This window comes from Paramormyrops kingsleyae, unplaced genomic scaffold (genome assembly GCF_048594095.1).
Source record: "Paramormyrops kingsleyae isolate MSU_618 unplaced genomic scaffold, PKINGS_0.4 ups225, whole genome shotgun sequence".
Lineage (NCBI taxonomy): Eukaryota > Metazoa > Chordata > Actinopteri > Osteoglossiformes > Mormyridae > Paramormyrops > Paramormyrops kingsleyae.
In genome coordinates, this window is record NW_027326163.1 from 25,001 (window position 1) to 40,098 (window position 15,098).

The 15,098-nt window shown below is 40.9% G+C and overlaps 2 protein-coding genes and 1 long non-coding RNA gene across 6 annotated transcripts in view; 2 read left to right on the plus strand and 1 right to left on the minus strand.

Annotated features, from left to right (window-relative positions):
• LOC140587414 (uncharacterized) overlaps positions 1-632 on the minus strand; it is a 1,307-nt gene extending 675 nt beyond the window's left edge. The window contains exon 1 of the long non-coding RNA XR_011989115.1: positions 547-632. This is a non-coding gene — a long non-coding RNA (uncharacterized lncRNA). The remainder of the gene's footprint in view (positions 1-546) is intronic.
• Positions 1-3,507, plus strand: part of LOC111842479 (alpha-2,8-sialyltransferase 8E-like) — a 16,916-nt gene extending 13,409 nt beyond the window's left edge. For 2 of the 4 annotated variants that reach the window (XM_023809111.2, XM_072708692.1), the window contains exons 2-6: positions 1,521-1,601; positions 1,859-2,003; positions 2,434-2,546; positions 2,648-2,740; positions 2,921-3,507. In XM_023809111.2, coding sequence (XP_023664879.1) covers positions 1,546-1,601; positions 1,859-2,003; positions 2,434-2,546; positions 2,648-2,740; positions 2,921-3,416 — 903 coding nt within the window. In that variant the 5' untranslated portion in view covers positions 1,521-1,545 and the 3' untranslated portion in view covers positions 3,417-3,507. Of the gene's footprint in view, positions 1-859; positions 1,602-1,822; positions 2,004-2,433; positions 2,547-2,647; positions 2,741-2,920 lie in introns of those variants that run through there. The other 2 variants (XM_023809110.2, XM_023809112.2) reach the window with 2 other exon arrangements.
• A 311-nt stretch (positions 3,508-3,818) lies between these two features.
• LOC140587413 (uncharacterized) lies at positions 3,819-13,506 on the plus strand. Its single transcript, XM_072708691.1, has 2 exons — positions 3,819-4,754; positions 6,273-13,506. Exon 2 carries the CDS (start codon positions 6,277-6,279, stop codon positions 8,122-8,124), a length of 1,848 nt encoding a protein of 615 aa, XP_072564792.1. The 5' UTR covers positions 3,819-4,754; positions 6,273-6,276; the 3' UTR covers positions 8,125-13,506.
• Positions 13,507-15,098: the final 1,592 nt, after the last annotated feature.

Consider the following 15,098-nt stretch of genomic DNA (forward strand, 5'->3'; position numbering starts at 1 on the left):
ATTGTTTGAATCTCCGGTCTCAAATGAAAAAAAGTTGCACAGAAGGACCATTGTCAGCATCAGCTCAAGTAAATGGTAACCACGCTTTCGAACAAACACTTTTCTCCGCCATGCATTGTTCTTAGCAGCTCTGTGTCTCCGAGGACGGCGCTGTCTGTGATCAGGGCAGAGTAACACAACTCTCACACACGCTGCAGTATTTGAGAGCTGCCTGCTCCGCCCCACACACTCACAGAGTGAAACTCTCCGACACAAGAAAAAAAACATAACTGATAACATCGGGCTGATATGGTAATAATTAAAATGTTAACAATTAAAATGATTTTTAACGATTAAAAAACGTCTGTGAGCCCACCAATAAGCGCACAAAACGAACTCTATTAGAATCAATGATCCTTAATGTTACCTGTAAGCTGCAGTTGGTTGAAGGCTCATTATCATTACCCCAGTTCCCAATAGCGTAATTCGCGTTTTCTTTTAAAGCAACATTTCATAGCAAACTACTTAAATAAACAGGTCATTGAAAGATCAGAATTTAAGCCTTACCGTTTTATCCCAGGACTCTTCCAAAACTTCTGGCTGTGGTCCTGCACAAAGCAGCATGGGTCACGTGTTCCACAGCAACAATAACACTGGGCTGCCCGCAGACGTGCCTGTCTGAAAATCGGCGTAGTGCACTCGGATATCGGCCGATGTCGATACATTAAAAAATGCTAAATATCGGCCCGATATATATATATATATATATATATATATATATATATATACACACACACACACACGCATTGGTGCCTGTGATTCATGAACACAATCCGTTCCAGGAAAGTGGTCATGAACCAATTTGTACGCTAACCAAGGCAATTTTCCCCATAAGAAAGCATTGAAATTCGATTCATTTGTTCACAAGCCTACCAAATGATTTTTGTTAATTAATTTTTGGGTTGTTATAGTAAAAACTTAAAAGAAAAACACAATATAGTGTGGTGACGGGTAGACCGAGGCATCGTGGGAGCAGAGAGAGACATGGAAACTTGCTTGCCGGGGAAATCGCGCTCTTTATTAACAGTCCTTAACCCTTGTATTGTTGTTGTTGTTAATGTTAATGTTAATGGTTGCGTTTCCCTATTGTCGCGTGTGTGTTTGCCCATGTCTTGTGTGTACCTGGTCTAATCCTTGCGTGTATTTAGCCTGTGTAAATCTTCCACCATGTGTGCATCTTGCAGTTTGGTGTGTGACAACCTTGTGTTTCCCGTCTGTGTATTTCGGTTCGGTGCTCGTTGGTTGCCTGTTGTGGTCCTTCTATTTACAATTTCACATGAGGCATGATGGGACATGTGCCCCGCCGATGCTACACTGTTATAAAAAAAGGAATCTGGTCAAAGAATCTGTTCGTTGACCAAATTTTGTACACGAACTAATGCATTTTTTTCAAACGTGTCAAGTCTGTTCTGGTTTGCCTTAAATACCTCACTCAAGCTGGAAATCTTGCTTTGCATTTCCATTTTCTCCAAACTTTGTAGAACTGTCGCGACTGAGCGGGACTTGATGAAGATGTACAATCCTTGGTGGAGTAAAAAGGAGGATCACTCTGCTGAGTTTCGGTAGGGGAAATTCTATAATGGGTAACATGATAAATAGAGGAGAAACATTTTCTTCCCTACCGAATTAATACCCAATCCTAAAGTAGTATTGAGTCTTGGGCCATAAGGCTGAAACGTAACTGCATTAAGGCTCATTAGTATTTCGAATGCTAAATTTGTTGCTGTTACAGACTGTAACAAAACCAGCCGCTACCAGTGTGACTTACAAACCATCTTTTGAGGCCATAAACATGACCTCAGAAATGCCTATCCACCAGCTCTAACCTGACCAACAAATGCAACGCAGTATCCAAAGCCATCATCACCCAGGCGAACACCCCAGTCGGAAAGAAGGTCATATATGATGGTGAAAAAGCAAAGATGGAAGAAGTAACACGCAAACTCTTCAGCATCTTTGTTAAGGTATGTGTTGATTGGGGTGGGGGGTCAGCTGTCATTCTGTATGCATTTGCTACTGTGTTGGCATGATCACACATGCACCAAAAAAGAATAATTATAATGGGTTTTACATTTTTGTGATGCAATGTGTTATCATGGGGGGCATGGTGGTTTAGTGGTTAGCACTATTGCCTTACAGCTCTAGTATTGGGGGTTTGAATTCTCCATCCCCCCTCCCCCCACACTGGCCAGGAAAAGTGGCTGGAAAGTGAATATATGTCATGTTAGTTTAACTGACTCAACATTTTTTTTCTCTCTTGTATTATGTTTTTTTCATATTTTTATTATTTTTATTTAATTCTGCACCTGTGATAGTTGTGTTCATAAGGGAGCATTGTGCAAATGGAAATGCATTCTCAGGGTGGTGGTGTGAATTAGTGGGTGGCTGTCACAGGAATCACCATTTGGGAATGTGACATGGGAGACGTGTGCCGTCATTGGAAACGGCGGTATTCTCAGCAACAGCAGCTGCGGACAGGAGATAGACTCTGCCCAGTTTGTCTTCAGGTAAGTTTTCTTTTCCCCCCCTCCCCAACTTGGGGTTACATTATGCTACCATTCAGTACAGAAAGCACTCAGTACAAGTGTGCTTCTTTGGCCTGACACAGGTGCAACCTCCCTCCTCTTGGTAAGGATTTCAAGAAACATGTCGGCAACAAAACAAACCTTGTGACAGCCAATCCCAGCATCCTTCTGGAAAAGTGAGTCAAAGGAGTGGGGCAGCATCACTGTAAACTAAAATGTCCCTCTTGCCCACTCCATAGAGTCTAATCGAATGTATGGTGTTCCTATATTGTCTAAGGCCCTTCACAGGTTAGTGTAGGTTTCTGCAGCACTAATTTGCCTTCTTTGCTCCTCTTCTATCTGCCAACCATCTAAAGGTTTGAGGGACTCACAGAAAGGCGCCGGCCCTTTGTGGAGAGCATGGCTAGCTATGGGGATGCCCTGCTCCTGATTCCTGCATTTTCTTACACGCGCAACATGGCTGTGTCACTGCGTGCTGCCTACACGCTAGAGGAGTTCCAAAGCCCCACACGGACTGTCTTCTTCAGCCCATCATACTTGCGGAGCCTGGCTCAGTTTTGGAAAGATCAGGGCCTTCAGGTCCCCCGGCCCAGCAGCGGGCTGATTGTGGCCAGCCTGGCACTGGAGCTGTGCAGCGAAGTGAGGCTGTATGGTTTCTGGCCGTATCTGCTGCACCCTGACACTCAGCAGACTCTCACAAACCATTACTACGACAACCAGCAGAGTATGCGGACGGTCCACAATATGCCTGCCGAATTCAGGCACCTGCTGCGGCTTCACAGCCAAGGTGTGCTTAGGGTTCACCTGGGCCAGTGTGCAGCTAGAAGAGCAATGAGCTTCTCTGAGGTTTGACTGCCCATGAGGACCAGAATGAACTTGTGTACAGCTTGGCATAGCATAGCTTTCTCTGGGATGTTTAGAGTAAATATACCCTTCTGTTGTATATTGTCTCCTGATGATTTTGGCCTCTCTGTTAAATTGTTTCCAGGTAGTTGTGTATTTACTAGTGTTAAGTGCCAGTTTAGGGATAGGACACCTTAAGACATGGCGAAAAACCTCCAACACACGACAAACAAAAATAATCAGTAAAACAAAAGGTTTATTATAAATATGAATACTGGCTCGTATTACAAAAGACGGAAAAAAAAGACCAAATAACAAAAACAAGACACAAAGCCATGTCTGTCTCTCACACAAGCAGCAAATGGTCATGACGGAACGAGACTGGGCGGAGCATCACTAATGGAAGAGCGCAGCCATCTTCAAGGGAACAGCACCCCTTTATACAGCCGTGCACCCAATCACCGATGGCAGAAACGGGATCAATTACCCACCACCGTCACTGGAATGTCCTACAACACAACACAGTCACAGAGCAAAGCATCACAAATACACTAAGATGCAATACTCCCACCACGAAAAATCAACTTCTACAGTTGATCACCAAAACAGATTTTACTAAGAAGAACGGTACAGGGTGTCCACCAAAACATTCAGATCTTTTTTATACCTGGGGCTGGTTGTACAAAACACCTTAAGTTAAGATTTTCCTTAAAGTTCAAGTTAAGGTCTCCTTAAAAAACACCCTTAAGTCTCCTCCTAAAGGTTTCCTTAAAATTTTCTCTTAAGTATATAAGTTTTTCTCCTTATCTTGGTCTTATACTTAAGGAATCCCTTAACGGTTGCACAAAAGACCTTAGCAACCAAACTAAGGGGAACAAATTAAGGTACCTCTAACCTCTGCTCAACAATAAGCGCAGAATAAACTTCTTGAACTTTGCCAGACAGCACTAGGGTTGCAAAATTCCCGGAATTTTCAAAGATGGAAACTTTCCATGGGAATTAACGGGAATTAATGGGAATAAACGGGAATTAACGGGAATTTATGGGAATAAACTGGGAATTTTCAAAATTGAAAGTTGGCTCTTCTTAGGGAACTTAAATATAGTTGAGCAAAGTATATTTTAGCATAATATTGACAAAAACAAACAAATGCAATTCAAATACACTTGAATATCCATGCCATTCCTTAATCACATGTACAGAGCACATGCTTGCTGCATGGCTATTGAGACCACCTACTGGCACTGTGCATGCCTCCATCACATGTACACATGGACCACACTTTTGAGCCTGAAGGACAAAGAGTATTGAAGGCACACATTTGAGCCTGTGGACTTAACAAGTGAGGTAAGTTTTGATGATATTATGGGAAAATATATTCATTAAATGTTTAAATTGTGAATATCACATAAAATGTATTAATCTGGTAGATAGCAATCTGATAAGATGCTAAATAAAATCCTAGCATCTGTTAGATGCTAAATAAGCCATAGCTAGTATAACATAAAGAAGATGCTAGCTTCCTCATTTGGCTGTTTTGTTTTGAAGATCATTCCAGGGGCTCGTTCTTCGTACGTCGCTAACTCAGCTGGATTTGATTGTTGACAATTTGGCATGATCTTGGATTGTTTGGTTCTTCGAAGCTCATCCTGGACTTGCTGTCATAGCAACAGGTGCGCAAGCTTAAACCTGCTCGGGAGCAGGCTTATTTCATGTAAACAGGGTTTAAGCTGCGCTCCTGGCGGGTTATGATTGGTTGAAATGGCGAGGTCACATCTGATTGGTTAAAGAGCACGACTGACGCGGACTGACTCACGTGAGAAAAGTATCTTGCATATATATATATATATGGATGGATGTATTTAAACATATATATAGAAATTGCTCGTAAAAATAAAGTGGTTCTGATTCTGCTAGGGTTAGGGTTTAATTTTTTTGCATTAAAATGAATTAATTATAACACTTTGTTGTTCAGATTAAGAACTTAGCAAAGAATTTGTAAAATGTAACGCTCTGGATAGTCACTTTTATGAATAAAGAATAACAACTTCAAATTAAACATTTCTTTTAATAACCGCAGCGCGGTTATTTGGACAAGATCGTCAATAGCGCTGCCAGTGAGTATCGGGGGATCGGGGCTGGATTTTTTCACTTTTATGATTAAAATTCTAATAAATTTTAAAACTGGATATTGATTAGCAATGGCTACCATGTTCGCATGGATCCACTGCTGGCTCTGACATTAAAGATGACAAAAAGAGCAATTAATACAAATAGGATTTGATTTTTATATATATATATATATATATATATATATATATATATATATATATATATATATATATATATATATATATCAAGGAACATGTAACATGGGCAGCACTCACGCATTTAATTTGTTCGCTACTTTTTGCTAGCCCTCCCGGTGTCTTTGTTAACGTTTGAAATTCTCCATAACCCTCTAATAAAAGCTCTTGCTCCGCTTGAGAAAAAAATTGAGCTTGCCCTTTTACCATTTCGTCAACCAATCGAAGGGGTTGTGATCAGTGTTTCTACTGTCGATGCATATCGCCTTTTAAACCAACGCACGAACGCGCAATAATCCTAGACAACTCAATCCAGCGATACTAATCGTCAACAACAGGTGTGTTCGAAGAACCCAATTAGCCGGATCATGATTAGCACGATGATATCATCTTGGATGTCTCATTTGATCTCGGATGTTTTAAGCAACGTACGAAGAACGAGCCTCAGTTGTTTAGCTAGCCTTACTATTTATATCTGTTTATTATCATATTGCAATTGTATTATTACGATCTCTTGCATTATATTAGCATTTTTACAAGCTCTTGTTTTATTTTACAGAAAAATGCCACGTGCGCTATCTGATGTGTGGAGACATTTTACACCAGCTAATGTACAAGGGAAATCTGTATATATGTGTAAGTATTGTGATAAGACGTACATGAAGAATGCCACAAAAATGCAGCAGCGCATTGCAAAGTGCAAAAAAATTCCTCAAGGCCCAACACATGCAGCAGCCAGGAGTTCCACTCAAGGGGAAAATGAATCTGTTTCAGCTGTATCAGAGTCAGATACCCACTCATCAGCTCCTGGTCCCTCTGGCATCAGAGGATTCTTTGATTTTATGGATGACACTAGCCAGAAAAACACAGATGAGTGTTTCGCTCGTGCAATCTATGCAACTGGCTCACCCCTGATGCTGACATCCAATGTGTACTGGAAGAGATTTTTGAATGTTCTCCGACCAGCATACATTCCCCCAACCAGACATGCATTGTCTACTCATCTACTGGATGAAGAGTTCAGTCGAGTTCAAGCAAAGGTGAAACAGACCATTGACCAAGCTGACTGTATTTCAGTCATCTCTGATGGATGGTCCAATATCAGGGGACAAGGAATTATTAACTACATAATCACCACTCCTCAGCCTGAGTTCTACAAGAGTGTAGACACAAAGGAAAACAGACACACAGGCCAATACATTGCAGATGAGCTAAAAGTGATCATCAATGACCTTGGACCAGATAAGGTTTTTGCACTGGTCACTGACAACGCAGCCAACATGAAGGTTGCCTGGGCACATGTGGAGGAGACCTACCCTCATATAACTACTATTGGCTGTGCTGCCCATACACTAAATCTTCTCCTAAAAGACATAATGGCACTAAAAACAATGGACACTCTGAATAAGAGAGCGAAGCAAGTTGTGAAATTTGTTAAAGGCAAACAAGTAACTTCCGCTACATTTCTGTCAAAGCAAAAGGAAAAGAACAAGAGTACTACACTGAAGCTTCCCAGCATAACGCGATGGGGTGGTGTTGTTATCATGTTTGACAGTCTTCTGGAGGGAAAGGAGTCTCTGCAAGAGATGGCCATATCCCAGTCTGTAGGCATCGACAGTGACATCAAGAAGGTCATCTTGGATGATGTGTTCTGGGAAAGAGTATCTAGCAGTCAGAAAATCCTCAAACCTATTGCAGCAGCAATAGCGAAGATAGAGGGGGATGGTGCCATCTTGTCAGATGTCCAGTGCCTTTTTGCAGAACTCAAAGAAGAAATCCAGACAATTCTGCCCACTTCCCTACTACTGAAAGCAGAGGAAACGGCTGTGGTCAAGTCATTGGAACAGCGGAGGGAGTTCTGCATGAAGCCAGTGCATGCAGCAGCATACATGCTGGACCCCAAATATGACAAGGGCATACTTTCTGGGGAAGAGATCAACGGAGCCTATGCGGTCATTACAGCCATGTCTGACCACCTGGGTCTCGATAAAGGCAAAGTTCTAGGCAGTTTGGCAAAGTATCGAACAAAGCAAGGCCTTTGGAAAGGGGATGGAATATGGCAGTCATGCCAGCACATATCTGCAGCCACCTGGTGGAAGGGACTATGTGAATCTGAGGCCCTTGGACCTGTAGCCTCCATCCTCCTCCAAATCCCACCATCATCAGCCGCCTCCGAGCGCAACTGGTCACTGTTTGGGAACACCCACACAAAGGTTCGCAACAGGCTCACAAATGTGAGAGTGGAAAAGCTGGTCGGCATTCGGGCAAACCTACGGCTCTTTGAGCCTGACACAGAGCCATCCTCAACAAGGCTGGAAAGTGACACTGAAGAGGAAGACTCAGAGTTGGATGCTGAGGAAGTGGACATGTTGTTGGATGATGATGAGGTCCAGGAAGAGTCTATTGACTGAGCAAAAATGAGAAAAGAGGATTGCTTGAAGGAAGATTTGCATGTTTAATGGGACGTTTTGGAGGATAAGTGGCATTTTTCATTTAACCTTTTGAATGGGACTTTGTGGAGATTTTTGGACAGGGGGCATTTTTGAATGAGCGGGGTTAGGGGATGGTAATATTGAACTCAACATTTCTGTTTTTATTTATCCATGAAACAAGTTATTGAAACGTGTTCTATTCTACTGTACTTACAAATAAATCTGTTGAAATATCTGTTGAAAACATTTTGCATGGAGGTTTTCTTATGATTTCTGTTTATATTTATGCTTGGAAATAATATATTCCCAGTTAGTTCTCCTAAATTCCCATTAATTTCCATAATTCCCATTATTTCCATGGAAAGTTTCCAATATGGAATATTTCCAAAATTCCCAAGCTTAACTTACCATGGAAATTTACCGGAAACTTTCCGGAAATTCACCGGAAATTTTCCGCCCCTTTGCAACCCTAGACAGCACACATTGAAAAAGGAGACTCCAAACTCCAGCTGGCCATTTGAATGTAATTGCAACCCTCTCAAAATGACTAAAATACTTCTGAACCTCCCGTTCATTAAACGGAGGTACGAAACATATTATGCGACATCAAAAACTTGATCTGCCGGCTCAAACAGAGGAGATGAATAAATGGAATGAACAGAAGGAATCTCATGAGCAGTAACAGAGTGTGGCGGTGAATGTGAAACAAGTGGAATAGGAATAGAGGAAACCCTTGTAACCCCCTGAACTACCTCATCTTTACTGGCAGCCAATTCCAACTTCTTCCGTGCAAATTCACGCTCTCTCTTGCTCCTCAAACTCCAACCTTTTCAAGTCAAGTTCAATCTCCAATTTACGAATTTGCAACTCTTTCTCAACTACCTTCAACGCACAACTATCTTGTTCAGTACTCAATTTAGCTGCTTCGATTTGCATCTGACACTCTCGAAATGAGTATTGTCACCATTTTAGTTCAACATCAGATACATTACCCACTACAGACCCTAGAGATGTTTGGCCTTGAACTGTAGCCAACAAACCTCACTCTACCGCCTTAAACAATGTTTCTTTTAACTTTTTATCCTCACTCGTTACCTCAATCGAATACTTATCCACGATCTGCAACAAGTTCTCTTTTGTGCAGCACAACAATATATAATAGGACGGGCTCTGAATAAATTCCTCTACTAAGGGCATAGTCACCTGCTTTAGACAACCAAGCACAAGAAATGGTGAGGATCAATATGGCAGCACTACCCAAAATAATTAATCCCAAAGCAAAAATGAGCCCTTTATACATATACAGTGGTACCTCAGAACTCGAAATTAATCCGTTCAGAACTCCGGACCAAATCCTAAAAATTTCAAGTTCTGATCAAATTTTCCCCATAATAAATAATGGAAAACCAATTAATTGGCTCCCGGCCCCCAAAAATTACACCTAAATATGTTCTTTTTAGCATTTAAACACAAAATGAACTGGACAAAACAAGAAAAGCATATACTGTACTAAACACATCTAAGCACATTTATCAAAACAGTAATTTTTAAATAAATGTATCAAAACAATGTGTAAAGTTAAAAAAAACAATGTTTCATGCCCTGATCGTCCGCTCCTTCCGTGTGTCACGCGCCCTCGTTAACCCCGTGTGGTATCACCGTGTGATCAGCTGTTTCTGGTTGTTGTCCTCTGTATTTCCTCTGCGTTTCAGTTTGTTTCCCCAGTCCAGTCATTGTATTGTCCGTCTGCATTTTGCCTGCCTTACCTGTAATTAAACCCCGTATTCCCCGATACTCTGACGTCTGCGCCTTTGTCTCCGTTCCGTCCCCGCTGGGCACGACAATATTATTATAATTAAATGTATTTATGGTTTATTATTAATATTAAAATAATTAATAAGAAATGTTCATTTTTAAATGTATTTTATTATAAAATAATAACTGTTACTGTCTATCATTGTCTAAATGTATTTTTACTGTCTAAATATAAGTATTCAGCTAGTGTAAACATGCACGATGCTATCGCAGTGAATGCAAGGCTGAGACTGAAGCATGGCTAACCCTAACCCTTTGTTTCCACTGAGAGACGTGCCACGTGACTCATTTCCCCACGTGTACAAGTTATCTTAGGTCGGCATTCACAGATTGATTTCTGAGATTCAGATCGAGTTCTAGGTAATTTTTTTTCCAAACTGGTTGGTTCAACTTTTCAGAAATTCGGGTTCTAATGAGTTCGAGAACTGAGGTACCACTGTATAACTAAAAAAGAAACTCAAAACTAACATGCACTCTTCCACAATATGCCACCCAAAAAAATGTCCGTTGTCCAGCCCAAACAACGGCACAGGCCAAATACTCGGACACGGAGAAGAGAGGGGAAAAAAAAGACCACTCTCCTAATTACGCAATTACTTTCCACCCAAGCCACAATAAAACAAACTCGGCCTTGTTAACCAGAAAATCGCCATCCAAAAAAATAAATAAATGCATCGTGTAATCCACCCGATCTATGAGCATGGGAAATCTGAACCTAAACCTACCTATCACAAACCCCCTTACATAAGCCTTCTCTTCTTCAAAGAGCGTTACCTGTACCAATTGAAGGTTTGCGATCACAGTCAGCCAATTATAACAAACTAACCGCGAAACTCCCCCCGGGTTTGTCCTTCAAAAACACCACCCAAACAAAAGCCCAAAAACAAATAACAAAAGTGCTCCGACGGAAGGATTACAAGAATCCAGCTGGAGACACCTAACTCACCAGAGTTCCCAAAACGAGGGCGCTTCCACCAGCTGAACGAAATTCCCACGAGAACTATCCTGGATGAGCCCCCAATTTGTTAAGTTTGTCTAGGGATAGAACACCTTAACAAAGAAAATAGACATGGCGAAAAACCTCCAACACACAACGAACAAAATAATCAGTTAAACAAAAGGTTTATTATAAATAATACGAATACTGGCTCGTATTACAAAAGACGGAAAAATAAGACCAAATACCAAAAATAACAAGTCACAACTCCAAAGCCATGCCTGTCTCTCACACAAGCAGCAAAAGGTCTTGACAACAGAACATGAATGGGCAGAGCATCACTAATGGAAGAGCGCAGCCATCTTCAAGGGAACAGCACCCCTTTATACAGCCTCGCACCCAATCACCGATGGCAGAAACAGGAACAATTAATCACCGCCGTCACTGGAATGTCCTGCAACACAACACAGTCACAGAGCAAAGCACTACAAATACACTGAGACATAACACTAGGGAGACATAATACAACACATTTAACACTAAGGACTTGTCTGTAAAGTTTCTTATTGCACTGTTGATATTTTTTCAGTTTGATCCAAAGTTGCAGAACATCTTCTAAAATCCAGTTAGAAGAATTAGTCATACATGACAATATTATGTCATTACTGGATGCAGTCATTCTAAAGCAGCATATGAGCTTATATGTTCCGGGTACTGTGTAATGAATACTAAACTGGCCAAAGATTTATTTTAAGGGTAAAACGGTTTGGAAATAATTTTGTTAACATGAACTTATTTTGTTCCACATAATATTACCTAACCCTAGGCAAATTTAGCCATCCATTTTCTGTACCCGCTTGTCCTACTCAGGCTTGCAAGATCTGGGCACAAGGCAGGGATCAACCTAGGATAGGGTGCCAGCCTATCACAAAGCACACTCACACACTCTCACATTCACAATTTGGTAACTCCCACTGACCTCAGCATGTTTTTGGATTGTGGGGGGAAAACTGGAGTGCCTAGAGGAAATCCCACGATGACATGGGAAAAACATGCAAACCTTACACACATCAAGCCAGGGTGGAGACTCAAACACTGGTCCCAGAGGCAACAGTGCTAACCACTGCACCACCATGTCACCCTAGGCAAATTTATGGAGAACATAAAAATTGTTCCTTTTACAGTCTATAGGGAGAGGATGTCCAATATTGCGTAATGTATCCATAAGTTATCCTACATTCTTTAAAAACTCAAATAATATTAGTGCAACTATTAAGCTTATGACCACTAAATGTCACCAATTCATTATTTACGTAAAGTTCTTAGTTGTGAAAGTACTTTAAAAATCATTATTGGGTTCTCTTAATGAATAGTCACAAGAACATTGTTTAAGCGGGTAGCATTTTTATGTTTTCACAGCTCTTTCCCTTCATAATTCAACTATTCATGAAACTGAGTAATCCCTTAACATTGCTGTACGTAGACTACTCCAACCTTTTTCCCACTGGATGATTATGGTATTTTATGCTAATAATTATAACAATTTAACACAGTAAAATGTCAGATGTCAAATGTCATTCTGAAATGGGCGCTTTGGCATATCTGTGTGTGTATAGTAAATAAGTTATCGCCAGACTTATTTTGGAGTGTGCTTTCTCCACAATGTGCAAAGGATTTAGGCTTAATGTAGTCAACACGTATATTTATCAAACTTTGCGTAAATCTCATCATGAAAAAGTGCATACGAACGAAAACAGAACTGTGTATGCACAAAAAAAAGGATTTATCAAACCTGGTGTATGCACAAATGCATGGAATTTCCCCTTGATAAATCAAAACTGTCTTGTAAATGTGGGTACATGGACGAGCCTGAGTCCCTTCCCAGTTGCCACCCACAAATATCCATAAAAGGTCAATGGAAAGGATCTGCATGCTCATATAATTTGCAACTCAAGCATGTCTGAATTCAAAGTCAGGCAAAAGGGACTGTACATTTTAAAAAAGGAGAAATATTGATCAGTGACTTGTAGAGACACTACACTGTTATATTTTGGGGCATAAGCTCATTTATCATGAACAAGAAAATATGTAGACATACATTTTCTAAATGTTTGTTTTTCACACATGTATTTATCATACAGTTGTTTGTAGCACTTTTGGATCAGATGCCAACCTGCATTACATTGTCTATTGTATGTGCAGTGGTAATAAAATTGAGTCTAAAAAAGTGTGTAGGCCAGCAACACATCTATCTGAAGATGGGAAAGAAATGACTCACTGCACCTTGGGCCAGTGTGACTAACGGTCGGGGGTACACCCACATCTCCACCTTCAAACTTCAACATGTGCAATAAAGGAAGCTCTATTATGTATTGTGCCAAAGCTGTCAGGAGATACTGATGTGTTTCGTGAACAGATAATGAGTTGACCCAGGCCATCAAGCAACTAAATTTGTCCAGCATCACTGATGACTTGTGCATTAACGGAATTAAATGGCTTTTAACTGATGAAAGCAGGTTCATCAGCACTCATTTCACTGCCTGCATCTGCTGCTTCATGCTGTATCTTTATGCATATGATAAATAAACAGATTTGATTTGAGGTGTTCATACACATTACGCCATGATTATATTAGGAAAACCAAACATCAGAAAAAAATAAGAATAGAATATAAAATAAGCAGAATATAAACAATAAACAGAACACAATATAAGTAAACAGAATATAAAATTGAATATAAAAGCAGCAATAAAAAATGTAAATAACGCATAAATAGAAAAAAATGGCATAAAGGTGTTTAAGTGTTATGTATAGGTATTCCTCTCCTTCGGATTCAGTTACACGGTAAATATGAAAATATTGCACATTTCAGCAGTGTAAGAAAATATTGCACATTAATAGGTAGTGATGTGCACTTGATGATTCATGAACCATGCACTGTACCACCTGCCCCCACCATAATGCACCCTGGTTTGCTTTGAGCCCATTTTGAACTGAGTGCACCATCTAGTGGGTTAAGAAAGTACAGCAAAAGGCTCACAAACCCTAGTTTGGCCAACACCTCAATAACAGGTGAGGTGATAAACATGTAAACATGAAGGACAGAGTGTACAACGTTGGGCCGAATTGAATGAGATAATGGCTCTGGGATAAAAACTGTTTTGGAGTGTTTGTTCTTGATTTGATGGCCCTCTTGCAACTTCCAGAGGGCAACAGTTCAAACAGGTGAGATGAGCATCTGAGAATGTTGTTGGCCCTGCTGAGATAGTGAGAACTGTAAGTGTCCTTAAGGAAGAGAAATGGACAGATAATGATGACTCTCCAGAGTGTTCCCCTGTCTGCTGAGGATCAGGTGGCAAACCACACAGAGATGCAATAGACTCAAGCCCAGCCATATACAAGTACACAGAGGGTTGAATAGCTCAGCACATTCGATGGAACAAAGGTAGAATGACACCAGCAGTTTGTCATCCAACTTGTAGTTGGTAGAGTTGCTGCTGGTCCTTCTTGACAAGTGTGGTGGTGTTGATATCCCAGGAGAGGTCGTCGGCAATGGATAGGATCTAGATTGAATTTTTTCCTCCTAAAGTCTATGATGAGATCTTTGGTTTTCTTTCAGAGCTAGGTTATTCTATTAGAACCACACTGACAGCCTTTGGACTGAACGCTGACTCATCTCTCCCTGAGATGAGCCTCACCATAGACCCATCAGTCATCAATGAACTTAATGTTAGCGTTGCTATAGTGGGTCGTGGTGCAGACATGTGTAGAGAAGGTGTAAAGTAGGGGGCTCAACACACCCCTGAGGGGAACTGGGAGAAATGGCGGCCAACTTTAACTCTCTGAGAGTATTCAATCAGAAAGTCTTTGATGTTGGGTGGGTGGGTATGTATACAATGCATTTAGAGGTGTGGTCCTGGTCAAGACAATCTCCTGAACTCCAAACTGAATGTCAGAATGGGAAAGAAAGGTGATTTAAGCAATTTTGAGCGTGCCATGGTTGTTGGTTCCAGACGGGCCGGTCTGAGTATTTCACAATCTCCTCAGTTACTGGGATTTTCACGCACAACCATTTCTAGGGTTATACAAAGAATGATGTGCAAAGGGAAAAACATCCAGTATGCGGCAGTCCTGTGGGCAAAAATGCCTTGTTGATGCTAGAGGTCAGAGGAGAATGGGCCGACTGATTCAAGCTGATAGA